The sequence below is a fragment of the Heptranchias perlo genome, chromosome 13 (assembly GCF_035084215.1).
Source record: "Heptranchias perlo isolate sHepPer1 chromosome 13, sHepPer1.hap1, whole genome shotgun sequence".
Taxonomy (NCBI): domain Eukaryota; kingdom Metazoa; phylum Chordata; class Chondrichthyes; order Hexanchiformes; family Hexanchidae; genus Heptranchias; species Heptranchias perlo.
In genome coordinates, this window is record NC_090337.1 from 18,699,491 (window position 1) to 18,721,057 (window position 21,567).

Sequence of the window (21,567 nt, forward strand, 5' to 3'; positions counted from 1 at the left end):
TATTGGGTGTGATGCTTCCACTGTCGAATAAACTGACACCTGAAGAGTGGAGATTTGGATGAGCTGCTGTCACCTGTCTGCCCGCTGCCAGGATATCTCCATGGTAACCCCAGGAAGGTGGCTCAACAGTAGTGAGGGGAGCTGAGTTTACGGTTCACGGAATTAGATCTGTTAGTTAGAAAGGTTGAGGTTCTATCCTCGTTTTTTTTTTAAATTATTTTTTGAAAGCCGTAAGTGGAAGATTGTCAGAATAAGTCCAGGAGCCTTTACAGTCACGGACACAAAGGGAATCAAAAAGTGGCAACTCGTGAGGCACCCGGACATAGCGACTGGGACACAGCACAGCACCGGAAATGCGTAAGAGGTGGTTTCAGTGTGTTGGCGGGAGTTTAGCGGCGGCTGCCGAGCGGGTCTGTTCGGGAGGAGGAGAGAGTGGCACAGAGATACCGGACCCGGGACCGAGGGGAACGGGAAAGACCGGGGCGCGGTGGCCTTTTAGTTCCAGGAGGGGCCCGGGTAACCCATTGAAGCCTCGTGAGGTCGTACACTTCCCTGGGCCTGATTTATTACAAATAAAAACAAAAAGGCTCTCAATCCGGGCTCGCAGACAGCGCCACATTGGACCTGGAGTAAATGATCATTAAGTGAGACAGGAAAAAGTGGCGCAGCAGGTTGGTCCTACAATGTGTAGTTGCTGGGAATTCAGGAGGCAAATGGATGCTCTGATATCGGAGGGGAGGGGAGGGGAGTGGGGGCTGGGGTGAGGTCATAGATTTCTATGGGCTGAATAGGCTTTCCTCATCTGTGCAATGGGCTTGTGATCTGTCAGGTTTTTAAAAAATTCATCCTCAGGATTTGGACATCGCTGGCAAAGCCGGCATTTATTGCCCATCCTTAGTTGCCCATTTGATACCATGGAGTGGACAGTTAAGAGTAAATCACGTTAGTTTGGGACTGGAGTCACATATGGGCCAGGACGACAGGTTCTCTTCCTTAAGGGACATAAGCAAACCAGTTGGGCTTTTCCCGACGATCCGATAGTTTGATGGTCACTTTTCTACTGTCGGCCGAGGCTCAGTGGCAGCACTCCCGCCTCTGAGTTAGAAGGTTGTGGGTTCAAGTCCCACTCCTTGAGCACGTAATCCAGGCTGACACTTCAGTACAGTACTGAGGAAGCACTGCACTGTCGGAGGTGCCGTTTTTCGGATTTGACGTTATAACGAAGATCCGTCTGCCCTCTCAGGTGGACGTAAAAGATCCCATGGCACTATTCGAAGACGAGCAGGGGAGTTCTTCCCAGTGTCCTGGTCAATACATATCCCTCAATCAACATCACTAAAAATCAGATTATCTGGTCAATATCACATTGCTGTTTGTGGAACCTAGCTGACGCGTTTCCTGCATTACAACAGTGACTGCACCTCAAAAACTACTTCAGTGGCTGTAAAGCGCTTTGGGACACCCTGAACATGTGAAAGGTGCTATATAAATGCAAGTTCTTTTACCAGCTTTTTTATTTCCACTTCTTAAAAACTGAATTGAAATTCTCAAAGTGCCATGTTGGGATTTGAACTCGTGATCTCTGGATTATTAGTTCGGACCTCTGGATTACTAGACGGATAACATAACTGCTACACTACTGTACCCTTTTTCATGGTAAATATCAAGCAGGTACAGAGGGAGAGAGAGAAATGGGAAGGTGCATCACCCCAGAAATTGGAAAGAGACAAAGAGCAGGTGTTTTTTTTCAGGCGGGAAATCATGAGTGGAAAGGGGAGATGTAGAAGTAGTGAAAATATAAGTAATTTGTTGTAAAATGAAATATCTGTTATTTGTGGAAGAAGAAAGAATGTGCTTTTCAGGATACCCCCAATTAAGGACCTGTCAATTAGTTTCTTTTGAAGTGTAGTTACTGTTGGTTTGTAGGCAAACACAGCAGCCAATTTGTACAAAACAAGGTCCCACAAACAGCAATGAGATGACTGCCCAGTTAATCTGTTTTTGATGGTGCTGGTAGAAGGATAAATGTTGTCCAGGGCACTGGATGAACTCCCCTGCTCGTCTTCGAATGATGCAGTGTGATAATTTATGTCCACTTGAGAGGACAGACAGGGCCGAAGTTTAAGGTCTCATAATTTGTGATCACAATCTTGTCATTTGGGAACATTGGCAGCCTCTAATCTCAGTGTTGTTGCTGTCAGTTGTGCACATTGATTTTTGATTTCTTTTGCCTCTTAATTTTTTTTTGAAAAGAAATATTTAATCATTTGCAATTTCTGTTTGAAGGTGAAAAATGCAAGCTTTTCTAAAAGGAGCTGGAGTTATTGGTACTAAACCAGCAAAAGAGAAAGTCGCAGCAGGCACCAGTGGAGAGAACAAGAAGCAAAAATCAGTTCCATGGGTGGAGAAATAGTAAGAAACTATTTGCTTTCTGTAGTGCATGTACGCAACTATGAGTGCCCCTTTCTCACTTAATAACATAGAGGACAATAGATGGCAGTAATAATTAAGATTCAGTGGTGTACGTTACAATATATACGTGTGTGTGTGTGTGTGTGTGTGTGTGTGTAATGATACCAATGCATGATTTCAGAACTGAATAATGCTAACTTCTCTTCATTGCTGTGGAGGGAAAGTCAGTGGTGAAGCTTCACAAGCTGCTTCTCTTGCCTGTGGAAATCTTCCAGGCAGAGTTCTTAACTATTGCCTAGTTTTCCAGAATATGCCATGCATTGAAACTCTAGGCTTTTGCTGCGGCGCCACAACATAAATTCTCACGGTTTTCTCTTGTGTGGTACTGCAGCCATTTGGGGAGGGAGAAGAAGGCAGTTCTTTGAAACCTCTTTCCTTGTCATAGTTCCCTCCGGTTGTGCCTTATTGCTTTGCCTCATACAAAAAATGTTATTTGTGCTATTTGCTCCTGAGATCAAAGGATGGTGTTGGGATAATTCCTTCCTTATCCTCTTAACAGATTCAAAAAGCTAGAGACAGCAATATGTCTGAGAAATAACTTCATTTATTATTGTTTCAAAACATTCACCTTAAAACTTCATACAGAATAGTACACATTTAGCCCCAAGTCTAAAACCATGTGTGCAAGGTACTTCTAGGCAAAATCGCACGCATGGCTTATCCAAGCCTATTCACGTTACCTGGTCTTGAAGGTAGGCAAAAGTTCCTACTGAGTGAAACGTATCTCTTTTTGTACCATTTTCTTTTATGGTCCAGTTCCTGCTGGATTGAACGCTACCAGGTGTTTTATGACCCTTAGAGCTTTGAACAGATTGCTAGACAGGACTGAGGAGCCCCATGTCTTGTCACACCATACCGTTACTTCCTAGCGTTGCTTTTCCCGAGCCATAGCTTTGTTGTACAAACCTTTGATGTTATGCTGCATAGTAAAGGGAATCTATTGCCTTTTGTATACTGCAGTAATCTCCTTCTCGTACATTTCCCCCTGCTGTGATCAAAAGCCTGTGTTTTAAAAGCCTATGTGTATTAACCTAACAACCCTTTTAGCTCCATATTATCCAACTAGCTTATTTATTAAATAATCTACATGTGCCGATCCTTACAGTACAATGTCTTCGGCCCTGAAATTCATCTCCCCAATGTAATCAGTGTCATTGATGGGAAAAAACAGGATTTGCCAGCACACTGTTTAAACCAATTCTGTTTAGATTAGTTTTTCTGAATTAGAATAATATAAAAACATATCTACATTCTTACAGGTGGAAGTGTGTCATTATTGGAGGCCTTAATACTCTCCAGATCTTTTCAACAGACATAAATATTTAGGAAGATGAATGAGGGACAGTTTTTTTAAAAGGGCAAAACTCCCCTCTTTTGTAAGTTTTGTTTTCATCTTCCCCTTTCTTGGGTCACCCACTATCCTAGTTCAGAAAGCAGGTGGGCTGCCTGCTGCCAGATTTCCTCCAATGTTAAGCTGAAACAGTTTCCAGGATTGTGCGCAAGAGGAAGAGGTGCCTGGCTTCTGTTTAGTAACTTGCCATGGCAGCATAGCTGAGATTGGGATCCTGCTGTGTGGACGATCACGGGTGCAAACGTGTATCTTATCATTTTCTTCTGTGACATTTTGACATGCTGCACGAAAAATATTTACATTCATGTGGATGGTGCGATGTCGCCTACTCACATAAGGGTTGATCTAATTGAGGTGTTTAAGATGATTAAAGGATTTGAAAGGGTGGATAGAGAAACTATTCCCTCTGGTGAGGGGAGTCCAGAACAAGAGGGCATAACCTTAAAATTAGAGCTAGGCCGTTCAGGGGTGATGTCAGGAAACAATTTTTCACACAAAGGGTAGTGGAAATCTGGAACTCTCTTCCCTACCCACTCCACCCCCCCACCCCCCCAAAAAAAAAGTTGTTGGCTAGGTTAGTTAAAAATTTCAAAACTGAGATTAGTAGACTTTTGCTAGCCAAGGGTATTAAGGGATATGGAACCATGGTAGGTACATGGAGTTAAGATACAGAACAGCCATGATCTCATTGAATGGCGGAACAGGCTCGAGGGGCTGAATGGCCTACTCCTGTTCCTATGTTCCTAGAAGAAAACCTTGCTGGGCAAAAAGATATATTTTGAAAATAATAACATTGAAACCGTTTCTATGGCCAATGCTGAAATACTGAAATAATAATTGTGACAGTGTTAAAAAATTGACTCTTCCATTTTGGTTAACAATCTACCATATCTGTGAAATAAAACTCCTGTTCAGCAGTCCTTATCCTTTTAAATATTTCTGTCTGCACACTGTTTCACAAAATCCAAGGGATTGCTCTTAATCAGCATGGAAGCCTCTGCAGAAGTACTTGAGTAGTTAATAATGATGGCTGAGCACATGACAGAACGCTTTCCACCTGTAAAAATGTATCTGCTCTTTTACCCTGTTAATGTTCCTTGTATCAGGACAGATGAGAACACCTAAATAAACTCTTTTGTTATTTGGGGGATGGATGCAACTTGTAAAAATAAACTTGTGTATGTTTGAATTGAATTTTCCCCTAAAGTCTGACTTGTTAATCTTATTTTTTTGCATGCAGTCGTCCAAAATGTGTGGCTGAAGTGGCGTTTCAGGAGGAAGTTGTGGCTGTGCTCAAGAAATCACTGGAAGGAGCTGATGTGAGTGTCATTTATAGTTCAACCTAGCTGAAGTAGCTGTTAATTTCTGGTTCAGTGCCTTCCAAATGGTAGACCTGCGTCCTAATCTACACACATGACTATTCTATCTTTAATGTTGCGTCTGCTCCTTAAATTGTAGGAACTGTTTCAAAATGAAATCATAAATAATATTTCAAACATATTAACGAACATACAAAGTTGACAGATAGGAAAAGACCAGCTGGTCCATCAAGCCTGCCCCACACCACGATGGCCGGAGCATCATGACCGAACAGTTGCTCCCCCACCTTCCCACAGCCATGTAATCTCTTGGGAGGGGCAAAAAAACAGAAAAAAGCCATGGGCCAATAAGGAGAAAAATATTCTGGAACAATATTTCTGGAACAAACACCTTCAGTTGATCGAAACCAGTCCGGGAGGTCACATGTTTGCCTGAAACAAGACTGTTTCTATTTATATCTTTGTTCAAAGAAATTGCATGGGAGATTACATGGCACATAGTATTATAATCTAATATCTGAGACCTAGGTTCCAATTGTCTGATTAATATGTTTTATTTTTTCCTTTTCCATGTCAGTGCTTATGAAAGGAACACGTCTACTTATGATGTATAGTTTCACAAGCAGTCCTCTGGCACTTTAACTAAATGGCCATTTTTTGTGTGTGTGAGGCTACTCACCAATTGGGGTGATGGGTATGTTGACATATCAAAAAGCTATCCATGCTCAAGGTCCACGTGCAAAAACTTTCAGTGGCTCCATTACTGTCTAATGAGCTGGAAGCATGAATTGTGGCTGATTTCCTCTCCCTACCCAGAGGCACTGAAGCCATTTGTAGCTCCACTATTGCCACCCTGTCTGAGTTCAACAAACTCAGCACAGGTGAGAGACTGAACCGAGGGCCATACTGTTCTGAGTGGCTCAGTGCCACACACAGTGGTTTATTTATCCACTCAGCCATTGGGGGAGTTTGCGATTGTCAGTTTGTGTAAAATTATGGGCACTTGTACCTACTAGGGTCTAAGTTGAGATTACCCTGTAATTACAGTTACACACAGAGGAGACTTTCATACCATTTGTGTTGGATTCTAACACACATCTAAGGTGTAAGGATGGTGTTCTAATACATTAGTGCGTAGTCCACCTGAAAATATTTTTGTTTGCAATGTTTTTTTGCAAAATGCTTTTGCCTCCCTTTGCAGCTTCCCAATCTGCTTTTTTATGGACCTCCTGGGACAGGAAAAACTTCTACGATATTGGCTGCAGCAAGAGAACTCTTTGGGTAAGGTGACATGGATTTTGTTAGAAAAAAAGTAGAATTCAATAATGTTGGGTTTAGCAGAAGGGAAACAATTTCTATATACCTTATGCCACAATCAGTTTAGATTTATGTGTGGAACAAAATCAATTCAACATTACAATCAGGGATAATATTAAAAAATCAACCTGTTAATATTTAAGTATTCCTTTTGTTTGTTTTTGAATGTGTTTGTATAAATACAAGATAGCATTGTCCTTGCTAGGGAAACTGATCAGACAAGTTATTTAGACAAGATCAGCCTGATAGTGAGGCATATCTTTGTCAAAGTTTAATAAAATAATTTTTTTCCTTAACTTATCATAAAGAATTTATTTTAAAATCATAAGCTTTCGGAGATTATCCCCTTCGTCAGGTGACGAAGAGGATAATCTCCGAAAGCTTGTGATTTTAAAATACATTTGTTGGACTATAACCTGGTGTTGTAAGATTCCTTACATTTGTCCACCCCAGTCCATCACCGGCATCTCCACATCATTTCATAAAGAATGACATTCTAGTTAAAAATAATTCTTCAATATAATACACAAGAAAATAGACCCCAGTGTGAGTTAGAATACACTTATGTAATTATTGGATTGCCTTAGATTAATGCCTGTATCTGATAATTCCATCCCTGGCTGTGGTCTGGCATAGTAACTTCTTCAACCCTGTTCCCTGGTCATAGCAGATATTACTTAACTATGTATTAGACCCCACCTACTGATTTATATTTTTAAACTGTTTAATGTTTAAAAGGATATAGAACAGGGAGACCCCATACAATATAAGGGATGGAGGCCCAGTGACTGTTGTTGAGATCTGTGTAGTCCCACTGTCTTGCCCTCCTTGCAGCAGGAGAAACCTTAAGTTCTTGAAATGCATTGAGGATATGACTGTTGAAAAGTAGCATCAAATTTATAACCTGCATGAAACGTGTAACCCACAAGATTATGGCTCACCAGACTCCTGATGGCTATGAACTAACATTACATCTGATTGTGAAACATTTGCAGGCCTGAATTGTACCGCAAGAGAGTTCTTGAGCTGAATGCCTCCGACGAACGTGGCATCCAAGTTGTGCGAGAGAAGGTGAAAAATTTTGCACAATTGACTGTTGCGGGAACTCGCTCAGAGTAAGTTGCAACTTTTCTGTGAGGACTAAACAGGTATTGAGAGAGGGTGATTTTATTATTTTGGGACACAATAAAACCATGTGTTCTTTTCCTCAAAAACTACCCATGTATGTGATCACTGCCACTTGTCCTGCTTGGCACGCCTAATGCAAATGATCAATTAACTTTCATTTTAGAGGAAAAAACGTGGATGGCACGACTAGAGAGGGGGCAAAACTTGACCTCCTCTTGGGAAATAAGGAAGGGCAGGTGACAGAAGTGTTAGTGAGGGATCACTTTGGGACCAGTGATCATAATTCCATTAGTTTTAAGATAGCTATGGAGAATGATGGGTCTGGCCCAAAAGTTAAAATTCTAAATTGGGGAAAGGCCAATTTTGATGGTATTAGACAGGAACTTTCAGAAGTTGATTGGGAGAGTCTGTTGGCAGGCAAAGGGACGTCTGGTAAGTGGGAGGCTTTCAAAAGTGTGTTAACCAGGGTTCAGGGTAAGCACATTCCTTATAAAGTGAAGGGCAAGGCTGATAGAAGTAGGGAACCTTGGATGACTAGGGAGATTGAGGCCCTAGTCAAAAAGAAGAAGGAGGCATAGACATGCATAGACAGCTGGGATCAAGTGGATCCCTTGAAGAGTATAGAGATTGCCGGAGTATAGTTAAGAGAGAAATCAGGAGGGCAAAAAGGGGACATGAGATTGCTTTGGCAGATAAGGCAAAGGAGAATCCAAAGAGCTTCTACAAATACATAAAGGGCAAAAGAGTAACTAGGGATAGAGTAGGGCCTCTTAAGGATCAACAAGGTCATCTATCTGCGGAACCACAAGAGATGGGTGAGATCCTAAATGAATATTTCACATCGGTATTTACGGTTGAGAAAGGCATGGATGTTAGGGAACTTGGGGAAATAAATAGTGATGTCTTGAGGAGTGTACATATTACAGAGAGGGAGGTGCTGGAAGTCTTAACGTGCATCAAGGTAGATAAATCTCCGGGACCTGATGAAATGTATCCCAGGACGTTATGGGAGGTTAGGGAGGAAATTGCGGATCCCCTAGCAGAGATATTTGAATCATCGACAGCTACAGGTAAGGTGCCTGAAGATTGGAGGGTAGCAAATGTTGTGCCTTTGTTTAAGAAGGGCGGCAGGGAAAAGCCTGGGAACTACAGACCGGTGAGCCTGACATCTGTAGTGGGTAAGTTGTTAGAGGGTATTCTGAGAGACAGGATCTACAGGCATTTGGAGAGGCAGGGACTGATTAGGATCAGTCAGCATGGTTTTGTAAGAGGAAAATCATGTCTCACGAATTTGATTGAGCTTTTTGAAGGGGTAACCAAGAAGATAGATGAAGGCTGTGCAGTAGACGTGGTCTACGTGGACTTTAGCAAAGCCTTTGACAAGGTACCGCATGGTAGGTTGTTACATAAGATTAAATCTCACGGGATCCAAGGTGAGGTAGCCAATTGGATACAAAGTTGGATTGACGACAGAAGACAGAGGGTGGTTGTAGAGGGTTGTTTTTCAAACTGGAGGCCTGTGACCAGTGGTGTGCCTCAGGGATCAGTGCTGGGTCCGCTGTTATTTGTTATTTAAATTAATGATTTGGATGAGAATTTAGGAGGCATGGTTAGTAAGTTTGCAGATGACACCAAGATTGGTGGCATTGTGGACAGTGAAGAAGGTTATCTAGGATTGCAACGGGATCTTGATAAATTGGGCCAGTGGGCCGATGAATGGCAGATGGAGTTTAATTTAGATAAATGTGAGGTGATGCATTTTGGTAGATCGAATCGGGCCAGGACCTACTCCGTTACTGGTAGGGCGTTGGGGAGAGTTATAGAACAAAGAGATCTAGGAGTACAGGTTCATAGCTCCTTGAAAGTGGAGTCACAGGTGGATAGGGTGGTGAAGAAGGCATTCAGCATGCTTGGTTTCATTGGTCAGAACATTGAATACAGGAGTTGGGATGTCTTGTTGAAGTTGTACAAGACATTAGTAAGGCCACCACTTGGAATACTGTGTACAGTTCTGGTCACCCTATTATAGAAAGGATATTATTAAACTAGAAAGAGTGCAGAAAAGATTTACTAGGATGCTACCGGGACTTGATGGTTCGACTTATAGGGAGAGGTTGGATAGGCTGAGACTTTTTTCCCTGGAGAGTAGGAGGTTTAGGGGTGATCTTATAGAAGTCTATAAAATAATGAGTGGCATAGATAAGGTAGATAGTCACAATCTTTTTCCAAAGTTAGGGGAGTCTATAACGAAGGGGCATAGATTTAAGGTGAGAGGGGAGAGATACAAAAGGGTCCAGAGGGGCAATTTTTTCACTCAAAGGGTGGTGAGTGTCTGGAACGAGCTGCCAGAGGCAGTGGTAGAGGCGGGTACAATTTTGTCTTTTAAAAAGCATTTGGACAGTTACATGGGTAAGATGGGTATAGAGGGATATGGGCCAAGTGCAGGCAATTGGGACTAGCTTAGTGGTATAAACTGGGTGACATGGACATGTTGGGCCGAAGGGCCTGTTTCCATGTTGTAAACTTCTATGATTCTATGACACCTTTTGTCTTCATAGCTATACAGCACTTGGAGCTACAATGGTTCCCTTTGTGGTGCTGACTCCTTTTATGAATGTGATTCTAGTTTGAAGACTTTTCTAAGTCCATTATCCAGTTTATGTCCTTTCTTCCAGTGGAAAACCTGCTCCACCGTTTAAGATAATTATATTGGATGAAGCAGACTCTATGACGAATGCTGCACAGGCTGCTCTCCGCCGCACAATGGAAAAAGAGTCAAAAACCACACGTTTCTGCCTCATCTGCAACTATATCAGCAGGTGGGAGAACCATAACTATTTAAAATGTCACATAGTATGAAGTGTTGGTGCAGAACCAGTTCACTTATTATTTCTACATTTGTTTTAACTGCTTTTCAGTTGAGTCCTTTTAGGCTAGAACATTAGTGTTGAGACAGATGCTAATATTGAGTTATACTTATCTCAACCTCTCTGTTTTGAGTCTTAAGTACTTGTTACACATTAACAAATTGTAATTAAAATGTAGTTGTAGAGTTGGGTTAATCTGGGTTTGCTCACACCATTCTTCTTGCTATTAAATGGAGAAAAATAACTGTTAGATAAGTAGCATCACTGAGAGGTTCATAATCAGAGTTGGGTTTTAAGTTTCTTCGATAACTTAATAAATATGTGGTGGTCAGGTACAAAAAATAATGAAAAAAGGCTAATGGAATGTTAGCCTTTATATGTAGAGGGCTGGAATACAAAGGGGAGGAAGTTTTGTTACTGCCTTACAAAGCCCTGGTTAGACCACATCTGGAGTACTGTACAGTTCTGGGCACTGCACCTTGGAAAGGATATATTGGGGAAGGAGTGCACTGCAGATTCACCAGCATATTGCCAGGGCTCCAAGGGTTAAGTTATGAGGAGAGATTACATAAACTAGGCTTGTATTCCCTTGAATATAGATGGTTATGGGGTGATTTGATTGAGGTTTTTAGGATTTTGATAGGTAAATAGAGAGAAACTCTTTCCACTGTGGGGGAGTCTTGGACAGGGGACATTACCTTAAAATCAGAGCCATGCCATTCTGGAGAGAAGTTAGGAAACACTTCTTCATGCAAAGTGTGGAACTCTCTCCCACAAAAAGCAGTAGATGCTAGCTCAATTAATAATTTTAAATCTGATAGATTTTTGCTAGCCGAGGGTATTAATGGATATGGAGCCAAGGCGGGTGGATGGAGTTAGGATACAGATCAGCCATGATCTCATTGAATGGCGGAACAGGCTTGAGAGGCTGATTGGCCTACTGATTGGCAAGCAATTAGGAAAGCAAATGGTATGGAGTATAAGGGTAAGGAAATCTTGCTGCAATTATATAGGGCTTTGGCGAGACCACACCTGGAGTACCGTGTACAGTTTTGGTCTCCTTACCTAAGGAAGGATACACTTGCATTAGATGGGGTGCAACAAAGGTTCACTGGATTGATTCCTGGGATGAGAGGATTGTCCTCTGAGGAGAGATTGAGTGCAATGGGCCTATACTCTCGAGTCTAGAAGAATGGGAGGTGATCTCATTGAAACTTATAAGATTCTGAGAGCTTGACAGGGTAGATGCTGAGAGATTGTTTCCCCTGGTGAGAGAGTCTAGAACTGGGGGTCATGGTCTCAGGATAAGGGGTCAGCCATTTAGGACTGAGATGAAGAAAAATTTCTTCACTTAAGAGGGTTGTGAATCTTTGGAATTCTCTACCCCAGAGGACTGTGGATGCCCAGTCGTTTATTCAAAACTGAGATTGATAGATTTTTGGACACTAAGGGAATCAAGGGATGTGGGGATTGGGCGGAAAAGTGGAGTTGAGGTAGATGATCAGCCTTGATCGTATTGAATGGCGGAGCAGGCTCGGGGCCGTATGGGTTAGTCCTGTTTCTTTGTTCAATTGCAGGAGCTTTGTAAATATCCATTTCCAACAGCTGGTATATAGCAGACAAGTTAGGTGATGTTGGACCAGGGAATCATCTTCAGCATGTTCAACCCACTGATCTGTGATCTCTTGTTTACAGGGACTAAATTAAGTTGAATTTTCATTTTTGTTGAACCCATTGGCTTTTTTCTTTTTTTTTGCTGAGTAGAGAATTAACTTCTCTTCTAAATAAAGATGGTCACAGATGCAGCAAATGTATCAACTTAAAGGTTCTACGGTTTAGTCAGTGCATCATTAATACTGTGCCGTCTACCTGTCTGGCAAAGTGCAAAGATGAGGTAACGGACCAAAATGAAAAGGATTTGCAATATAACCATATTTATTCATGTTGCTGCACAGAGGGTTTGTGGAATGTATTTTGGTACAATACAAAGAGGATAATACCTGGCTCCAATTATGGGGACCAGTGAAGTCACCATAAGGAACATTTGTAACTGCTTTGTTTGCTAACGCATGACAAATACTCAAGACTCTTTGTGTTTCAGGATAATTGAACCACTGACCTCTCGATGTTCCAAGTTCCGTTTTAAACCTCTGACAGACAGTATACAAGCAAAAAGGTTGCAGGACATCTGTGAGAAGGAGAATGTGCATTGCAGCAGTGAAGTAGGTGTCTGGGGTTGTAAGGTATATTTGGAGCTCAAATTTTGATGAGGAAGCCAAGTGTGATTTTAACTTTGGTTCAGACTTAGAGGTTAGGGCCACTGCACTGACATCTATATGTCTTTCTATTCTACCACCCTAAATATTCACAAAATCTTTAGAATGCTATAAGTTTTTAAAAAAATTCTTGGCATTTTCTCCCCATGCCCCATCTCTCCTGAAAACAATGATTTGTATCGAGTCTGATTCCACAGGTATTGACAGTCCTCTGATGCTTTGCCCCAGTGGCCGTTCTTCGTGGAGCTCTGAGCCCCAATGATAAGTGTTGGCAGTGTGTTAAGCTGTTAGGGACATCATGGTTGAGACTAATCATGTCCTCTCCTGACGTGCACTTGCACTCTTCCAGCAGGTGTTACTAGCTGCTCATTTCCCCCCTCCTCCATAACTTCATGTTGATGATCACAGGTTGGAGTTAAAGCACATTGTTGGGCCGAGTAAGGGGAGCTTTATCCTGTAACTTGCCTATGCTTTACATGATTTGGGAGTGTTTAATGCTGAAACTGATTACCTAAAAGTCCAAATGCTCATGTCTCAGAAATGACATCCCTCACCTTGAGCACCAGAAAATAACAATTGAAAGGGGAAAGAAAAAATAACTTCTTGAAGTTAAAGGGAAAGCAATCTACTTGTTTTTTTTAAGTTCTATCTTCCTCTTGTTTTTGTTGATTTTAAAAAAAACCTTTTTATATTTTGGAAAAAGGAGGACGGCCAGCAATATCTGGTCTCTTGGTCAGAGGTTATCCTACAATAGGCATGGTGTTCATCATAAAAATGAGCCTATTGTGTTGGTCCTTGTATTGTACATGTTTAAAATTTGGTGAGAGAGAGAGGAAGAATCCTCTTTCTCCCCTGTACATTTCTTGTGTTACACAGCTACTTTGCATAACTTGGGCAGGATAATTCTTGACTACAATAACTGAAATGTTTCTACAATAAGCATTCAGCTTTTCACTCCTTTAATGCACACTGCCAGAAACATTGAATGGTTTTCACAAAAGCACAAAGAGAAAGAACAGGACGAAAATACAATTAACTTATTTAAAATCTCAGTAATGGTGATTGGTGATGTTGGGCTCTTGTTCTGTGGTTTGTCCAAAATTACATGAGTAGCTGTGTGCAATATTATAAAAATCTAATTAGAGGTGGCTGTAACTAGCTTCTAGCTCATTGTAAACTCAAATTGTCTGCTCCAAATCTCGAACAGTCTTCCACATTGTATTGAGTACATATAGCTTCTTGCCAATTAAATAAACATTCCCTTCCAGAGTCCCTTTTCTATGTCCTCTATTGTCCTGAGATATATGATTAAATTCTACAATGACAGCAACTTCAAGCAGACAGCAGTAATTTTTCCACTAGGTTATTATTAAAACAAACCCCATTCAGGAATCAGTACTGTGGTTTCATGATCTTTCGTGAAGCTGAGTACAGATTAGGGATGCCATTCAACATATCTATATCATGAAAACTTACATTCTCTGATTCTAGGTTAGTGTCCTAGCAATAGCTGAGTGTCAAACATTCACAAGATTTGTTTGGTTGGTTTTTTTGGGGGGTTTGGGAGAAACTAGGTGGCTCTGGGATCTGGCTTGCAATCTACTGTAGACATGGGATGAATGATTCCTCTCTGTTGGCTGTAATGCTCCCGCTTGAATTGTGTTTGAGGTGCCACATGTGCATCAATCCACATCACAAAATGAGGATGGCTTATGTGGAAAATGGACGTGGCAGATTCAGTTGCCCTTCTGAGAGAAGGGCTAGGACACATTGTTGGGACAGTTCAGAGATAGATTTCTGTATACTTAGGGTTATACCTTACCCGAGAGTGCTTAACCCTGACGCTAAGAGCCAAAAGTGGAAACACGTTCCATAAGACCATAAAAAGAAGCAGGAGTGGGCCATTCGGCCCCTCGAGCCTGCCCCTCCATTTAATGAGATCATGGCCGATCTGATTTTTACCTCAACTCCACTTTCCCGCCCTTTCCCCATATCCTTTGACTCCCTTGCTCATCAAAAATTTGTCTAACTCAGCCTTGAATGTATTCAATGACTCAGCCTCCACAGCTTTTTGGGGTAAAGAATTCCAAAGATTCACGACCCTCTGGGAGAAGAAATTCCTTTCCTCACCCCTGATTTGCCTCACCTTGTTGAGCACAGAATTCAACCAAAAATGGAATTCTAAAAAGAGTCTCACTTCACGGTGAGAATAAACGGAGATACACCGTGGAGCGTCTTGTATATCAAAGTTGACAGAGTAGATGCGATTGGTGATCGGGGATGCACAGCGTGCTGGGTTCCTCATCAGTTCTCGCTTAGCCAACTCTGGTTCTGCAGCCTCTTCACAGTCCAGATATTCAGCTTTGAGGCAAGAAATGTCAACTTTGGTTATTAAGATAATATTTAATTAGCATGCATTACTTGGTGAAAATAGATGCATCCTATAATTGCTTCCTTAGTGTACTGGGTTGAATAAGGTGACACTGGAAATTTAACGGAGGCAGCAGATTATTACTTGAAGGAAACAGGAAGTACACCTTTGTTGTACAAAATGAACAACAATCCATCAATCAAACTCTTTTAAAGCAAGTTACACTAAGTCTTCAAGGACTTTGCCTACAGTTGAATAACAATTTCAAGATAAATGCTGGAATACTTCCTTTTCAGGGCTAATTTGTGCATGTATTTTTTTTCCATTTTCAGAAATCTTCTGTAGAGACATTAAGCTGTAAAACAGTGCAGCAGCTGCACTGGTGTGACTTTTGGACCAAGGGGATCCCCCTCTGGAATGAGTCCACACCATTGCATTGATGTTACTGTAGTTGATCTGGATTTTGCTTTTGGTACGGTTTCCTTGCATTGAACATAAAGGTAGATGACTTGAGTCTTCAATTGATATAGATAGCAGATGTTTTCATTATATCATGTTGGCTTTTTCTAGACAATCACTATTCTTATCAATGTATCAGAAGGAGACCTGAGAAAGGCAATAACTTACCTGCAGTGTGCAACAAGACTTACAGGAGGGAAAGACATCACAGAACAAGTCATCACTGAAATTGCTGGGGTAGGAAAGCTTTTTCTGCCCATATACAATGGGTAAGGTACAGGTTGAGTTTTTGGCAGGAACCTATATGCCCTTCCCTTGAAGAGCAGTTGGCCATCTTCTGTTCTTTTACTGTTGTTACCAGTATCTGCCCTATTTCACTTTACTGCAGTGCTTTGGAAAGCTTTTCCGTCATGCAGTTTTCATCCTGTTGGCATCCTCAAAAAAATTGAAAGTGTCCAATTTTCCTCAAACTTTTCTTTTGGGACCTTTTTAAGGGGCAATCTCATTGGTTTCTGATTTAAGTCACCCAACAGGAAGGGTGTCCTTTTTAATTATCCCAGCTGAAGTATCCTAGTATTTTGGTCCATATATTGATCACTACTGATGGTCCTACATTTCCCCTTATATAAGACAAGCCCAAAGCAAAGATTAGTTAACATTTTTCTGTCTCCCTGAGCATCACTTCACTGCCTGTAGAAGCAGGCAGATTTCCTCCCCTTCCTCTAATATGGGAAGTCACCTGTCAATCAGGGAGTGTGCATGTGGGAAATAATGGACTGTAATGTAGTGATTATGGAACTGGACTAACGACCCAAAGGTTATGAGTTCAAATCCCACTGTGTAAAGTTGCAAAATTGAATTCAATGTATCTGGTAATTTGTGGGCTAACACCAGAAAGAAAGACTATGAAAACTGCCAGATTGCCATAAAAACCCAACTTGTTCACTAATGTCCTTCAGGGAAGGGAGCCTGCAACCCCTACCCAGTCTAGCCTATATGTGACTAGTCCATCATCATATGATTAACTCTTAATGCACTCGAGGCAACTAGGGATGGGCAATATATTCTACCTTGCCAGCGTTGCCCACATCCCAAGAACAAAAAAAAAGTCTTCTACCACTCAGTGGTACAAAATGTTTGAGTGTCGCTCCATCCAGTTTGAGTATTTTTATTGTGGCTTTTCCCATCATAGATTAATATCAATTTGATTATATACCATGCCATGATGTCGTTCGATAGCATAGAAAAAAATAATTTGCATTCATATAGCCTCTTTACAGTCAATGAATTTTTTTTTGAAGTGTAATCAATATCGTTATGCAGGCCAACACACAGCAAGTGAGATGAATGACTAGATAATCATTCTTTTGTGGTGTTGGTTGAGGAATGACCATTGATCAGGACACTGAGATCTTCCTGCTCTTTGATGTAAAGATCATGGGATCTTTACATCCACCTGAGCCGGCAGAAGGGACATCTCATCTAGAAGATGATGCCTCTAACAATGCAGTACTGCAATGAAATATCAGCCTAGTTTATGTGCTGAAGTCTGTACTGAGGCACAAACCTACAACCTTCTGACCCCATGGTGAGAGTGTTAGCAACTGAGCCAAGCTAATGCTTGTAATTTACATTATCTTGAGAACAGAAATAAGGAGGGGGAGAGGAAGTTTCCATGTTTCTGAATCTGTTGGGTTCAAACCTTTTTCAAAGTTTCAGAGCTTTCCTTTCTATCTGAGGTATAGAATGCGCTCTCTTCAGCTGCCTAACTTGTGCCCCATTTATTCATCCTATCCTCCACCCCCCCCCCACACACACACACACCCACAATTTGCGAAGGAAGAGAACTGTTAGTTAATATTTTTCATGTTTTTTTTTCTTTTCTAGGTTGTGCCGCCTGAAATGATTGACAGCCTTTTAGCTGCTTGTCACAGCAGCTCGTTTGAAAAACTGGAAACTGTAGTAAAAGTAAGGAGAAAGATTCCTCATGTATTAATCATTCGGAATTTTCAACATCTGGGGCATAAAAACGTTGGAGCGGATCCCCAATGGAAAGGAAAATTGGGCGGGCAGCCGATCCATTCCTTCCCGTTTTCCGCCTCTGCCAAAGTTGAAAGTTCCACCCAGTGTCTTTCTGGGCACTGAGATCCATTTAGTGTTCTGTTAAAATATGCTGGAAAGCATGAACCAGGCCAAGCTAAACTGTTGGGGCTGAGTGCTGAGCTAAGCTTGGGGCTGATATGGTGAGCTAGATAGACAGAGGGGTCTCATCTTCATCCTTTTTAAAATTTTAGATAAAAGACTTCCGCTCGTCAAGGTGAGTGACATCACTGCTGGAAATACTTTTATCGTTTTATTTTGAATGAGTGAGAATAGAGAAGATGATGGAGGGGGAAAAAAAGATACAACTGCCTAGATTTATTGATTAGGGTCAGCAGTTCTTTTCTGGTTAATGTTATCTGGTAAGACAGACATTCAAAATTTAATGGTGAACCCTGTGTTAGACAAAGAGAAACGGCCCCTCTGTATTACTCCAGCTCAAGAGTACCACCTACTGTATGTGTGCAGCATTTCTATTTCTCACATTATGATCACTCAAAATGGAGTAATGAAACATTTATGCCACCTGTCTGGACTGTATTTAAACCTGGTGCACCAACCATGTTATTATGTTCTTAGAAACTGCATTATTATGTTTTAATATAAATTAAAATCATAAATGTGCTTAATGCTACTTGGCTCTTCTGGCCTCATGGATAAAGACACTGTCTGATATAGTACCAAGCTGAATTAGCTGATTCCGCCTGGGCAACAGCTCCAATTAGCTTCAGTGCCCTAGTCTAAGGTGACAAAATATTGACTAGGGTTCTTACTCCTTAACCTATATCTAGTGATTCCTGCTGAAAATGATGCTTATGTAAATGTGGAATGAGGACAGATCTGACTCAGCTGTGATGCCCTCCATGCAAATAGTGTGCCAACAGTCACAATATAAGCACGCTCATGAAGAATGCCCATGTTGATTGCTGGTGCTCGTTGAATGACAACCCAGAATGAGTCAACACTTTAAAGAGAAGAAAGGAAAAATCTGGAGTGGGAACATAGAAGTGCTACTTGTATGTATTGATTGAATTTGTCCTCCACGTGCCAAATTTCTCACTGTTTAAATAGGTCTCCACTCTGATAGGTCTCCACTCTGATGCCCCGTGTGATCAAATGATTTCTAGCCTTGCATGAAAAGTGCCAATGTAGACAAAGTATTCAAGGTGTGGTATTACTTGTGGAACTGCATTGCAACCTGAAAACACTGATGTTTACTATTTGGCTATTTGCAATGTGATGTATGTACAAAGTACTTCTATTTATCCACTGTGTTTTGCTGTTCAGAATATGATTAATGAAGGTTATGCTGCAACACAGCTAATCAACCAGCTACATGAAGTCATCATCGATAAAGAGGATCTTAACGACCAACAGAAATCAGCAATCACACTAAAACTAGCAGTAAGTATGGAGTGAAATGAACAAAGCTGTGCTTTACCTCTTTCCCTGGTTTCAGTGGAATATCCAAATTCCTTGGCCTAGCTCCATTCAGTTGTATGCTTATGGACCTTTGGAGTCCTGACTTTTGAATTCTGGAAAGCATCTTTTTAATCTTATAAATGGTCTTGATCCCCACTTGACAACGCTAGTGTAATAAATAATAGAGTGCAGTTCGCTAGTCATTGAAGAGTGAGTTTGATCACTAGTTTGATACTGTTGGACAGAATTTACATAATTGTACCTGTTTAACATAATTTATAGTGGAATTCACATTTCTCCAACTGATGGAAAGACTGAATTGATTAGATGGGAGTGTTTCTATGAAATTGGGGCTTGTCTTTATTTGAGGGAGAACTTACGTAACTGTTTCTAGTAAATCTTTTGTACTTTGATAATTTTATAAAAAAGTTAAAACTATAGCTGTGATCTCCATTTATTTTTGTCCTTTTTTTCACATTTCTGAACCCAACAGGTGTTCTCATGACCCAGCCCCAATTCCAGCAAAAAAATTTGCCAGCAATTAAGGTTTTACCTAATGTTGTATCTTGAATTATATAACTATATTTTGTTGATCCCAGTGTTTGATTTGGTGCTAGTATTCTTTCAATGCACTAGCAAATTTATTTGAAAGATTTTCCATGGAGAGGAAATCTTCATTTTGACCACAGAAATACAATATTGAATGCTCGAAAATTTGTCCTGGGTGCCTGTGTGGGATCCTATTTTCAGAATATGGATGTTAATATAATTACTTCTCAATCCATTTCTAGCAATATATAATTAGCTTTAAAGAATGTTGGGATACTTTCATTTTAAAAGTGGTTCATTTCTTTTTCAGGAAGTTGACAAGTGCTTGGCAGATGGTGCTGATGAGTACCTACAGATGATTGGTCTTTCTGCAGTTATTATGCAACAGTTTACACAGAGCAGTTAAATCAAACTTCATAGACAAGCAGCAATTGAACAAAATAACTTGTTTCCCGTTTATTTAATCCCACAAGGACTTGAAAGGTCAATTTACAATGTGAAGATCCCAGCCAAATTGAGTTTCTTGCATAGCTTTTAGATCAATTCTTCATGCAAAATAAAGTGTTTCTAAGTTTGAAATGTAATAATTTGTTGGCTGTATGAGTATTTCAGCAAATCTAGTATTAATAGTGCACAACCAATTTTGACTCATCACTGTGTGATGGGAAGAAGCTAAACCAAAAATTATTTTATATGTGTGCTGCTGAATTGATTTTCAAATTTATACTGAAATGATAATGCCAGACAATATTTTGCTACGTGTTCTTTTGTATGATTGCTCGTGTACAGTAGTAAAAAGACTTCCTTCCTACAAATTGCTCTACTTCTCTTCCATTTTGTTTTTCCCACTTCCTATCCCTCTCTTTCAGTCTTGCACATTTTCTCTCATCATCTATCTTCCATTCTGTCTTTTAATTTCTCCTATCTTCTCCCATTCTGTGTTTCTATTTCTGTATGTCTTGTATGGTTCTTGGACTTCCCTATTATCTTTGTATCTATATATAATATATACTTTTTGTGCGTCTCATTACTTTTCCTCTTGCTCCCATGGATACCAGAGGGGCTCTGACCCTCTTAATAGCTGCAGAAATAATATAATCAGCCCCAGTGTACGAAACCTTTCCTCTCTGGCATCAGCCTCAGTTCAAACTACCTTTATGGGTTTGACCACCACAGAAACACTTCAGGGCAATTATAGTCTACGAACTTGCTCCAATTACTATCTAGGGGCATTTCCTAATCATACCTCCAATACCACCTAGTTGGCCTTTTTTTTAATGTTTATTTTTGTTTGGAAACTTGAAGCCGATTTATGAGAGACCGGGGAAGAGCTGGTGTCCATCCTGGGTGCCAGATGTGGCTCAGTGCTGGCACACTTGCCTGGACTGTCAAAAGATGATGATTGGTGTGCAGAACCAGAGTCCCATTCAACAGGGGTGTATTTCTACTGAGACTGCATGGTCTTTCTGTTCATGTTGCACCAGACCCAAAACCACTGCCCTGACTGGTACTGGCACATCTGACAGCTGCTGCAACATGTGCAGCTGTGAGGGGGAAAAAAAGAACTGGGAATAAGCAGGTTGGGAGCAGAAAGGCTGATCACAAAGCTAGGCAACTGGGGCCTACTGCGGATCAGTGAGATTTATATAGTTAGATGATGAAATTTGTGAGTGCATTTTCACAGGGAGTTGAGGGGAATATGCATTCTTCTCAAAAATTTCAAGATTAGCTAGCCCTCGGGCATGCATCCTCCCAAACATCAACTTTTGTCACCTGTATTTTTGTTTGAATACTGTAATCAAGTATTAATATACATTGTTAATCTGAGCAGTGGGCCCTGGACACCTGTCCTCATTTATGAAACTACTAGAACTTCATGATGTCATAGAGGGAGAATTGCAGCCAACAATTTTATAGAAGGGGTAACCTACAAGGG

General features: G+C 40.9%; 1 protein-coding gene across 2 annotated transcripts; it reads left to right on the top strand.

Moving 5' to 3' along the window:
- Positions 1 to 313: 313 nt before the first annotated feature.
- Positions 314 to 20,446, top strand: rfc4 (replication factor C (activator 1) 4). 2 transcript variants are annotated; one of them, XM_067995079.1, is made up of 11 exons: positions 314 to 357; positions 2,287 to 2,412; positions 5,064 to 5,142; positions 6,344 to 6,423; positions 7,455 to 7,574; positions 10,263 to 10,406; positions 12,556 to 12,676; positions 15,672 to 15,797; positions 17,448 to 17,528; positions 18,948 to 19,064; positions 19,942 to 20,446. In XM_067995079.1, the coding sequence occupies exons 2-11, from the start codon at positions 2,294 to 2,296 to the stop codon at positions 20,035 to 20,037; spliced, it is 1,083 nt and encodes a 360-aa protein (XP_067851180.1). In that variant the 5' UTR covers positions 314 to 357; positions 2,287 to 2,293; the 3' UTR covers positions 20,038 to 20,446. The 2 variants fall into 2 exon arrangements, with proteins under 2 accessions (XP_067851180.1, XP_067851179.1); XM_067995078.1 differs by lacking the exon at positions 314 to 357 and adding an exon at positions 364 to 671.
- Positions 20,447 to 21,567: the final 1,121 nt, after the last annotated feature.

What these genes read in the sequence shown, in the direction of transcription:
- rfc4 (XM_067995079.1), top strand. Translation starts at nt 2,294, where the DNA reads ATGCAAGCTTTTCTAAAAGGAGCTGGAGTTATTGGTACTAAACCAGCA. An exon ending in ATCTGCAACTATATCAGCAG is followed by an intron (nt 10,407 to 12,555) that starts GTGGGAGAACCA and finishes TTTGTGTTTCAG; the next exon opens with GATAATTGAACCACTGACCT. An exon ending in AACTGGAAACTGTAGTAAAA is followed by an intron (nt 17,529 to 18,947) that starts GTAAGGAGAAAG and finishes TTTGCTGTTCAG; the next exon opens with AATATGATTAATGAAGGTTA.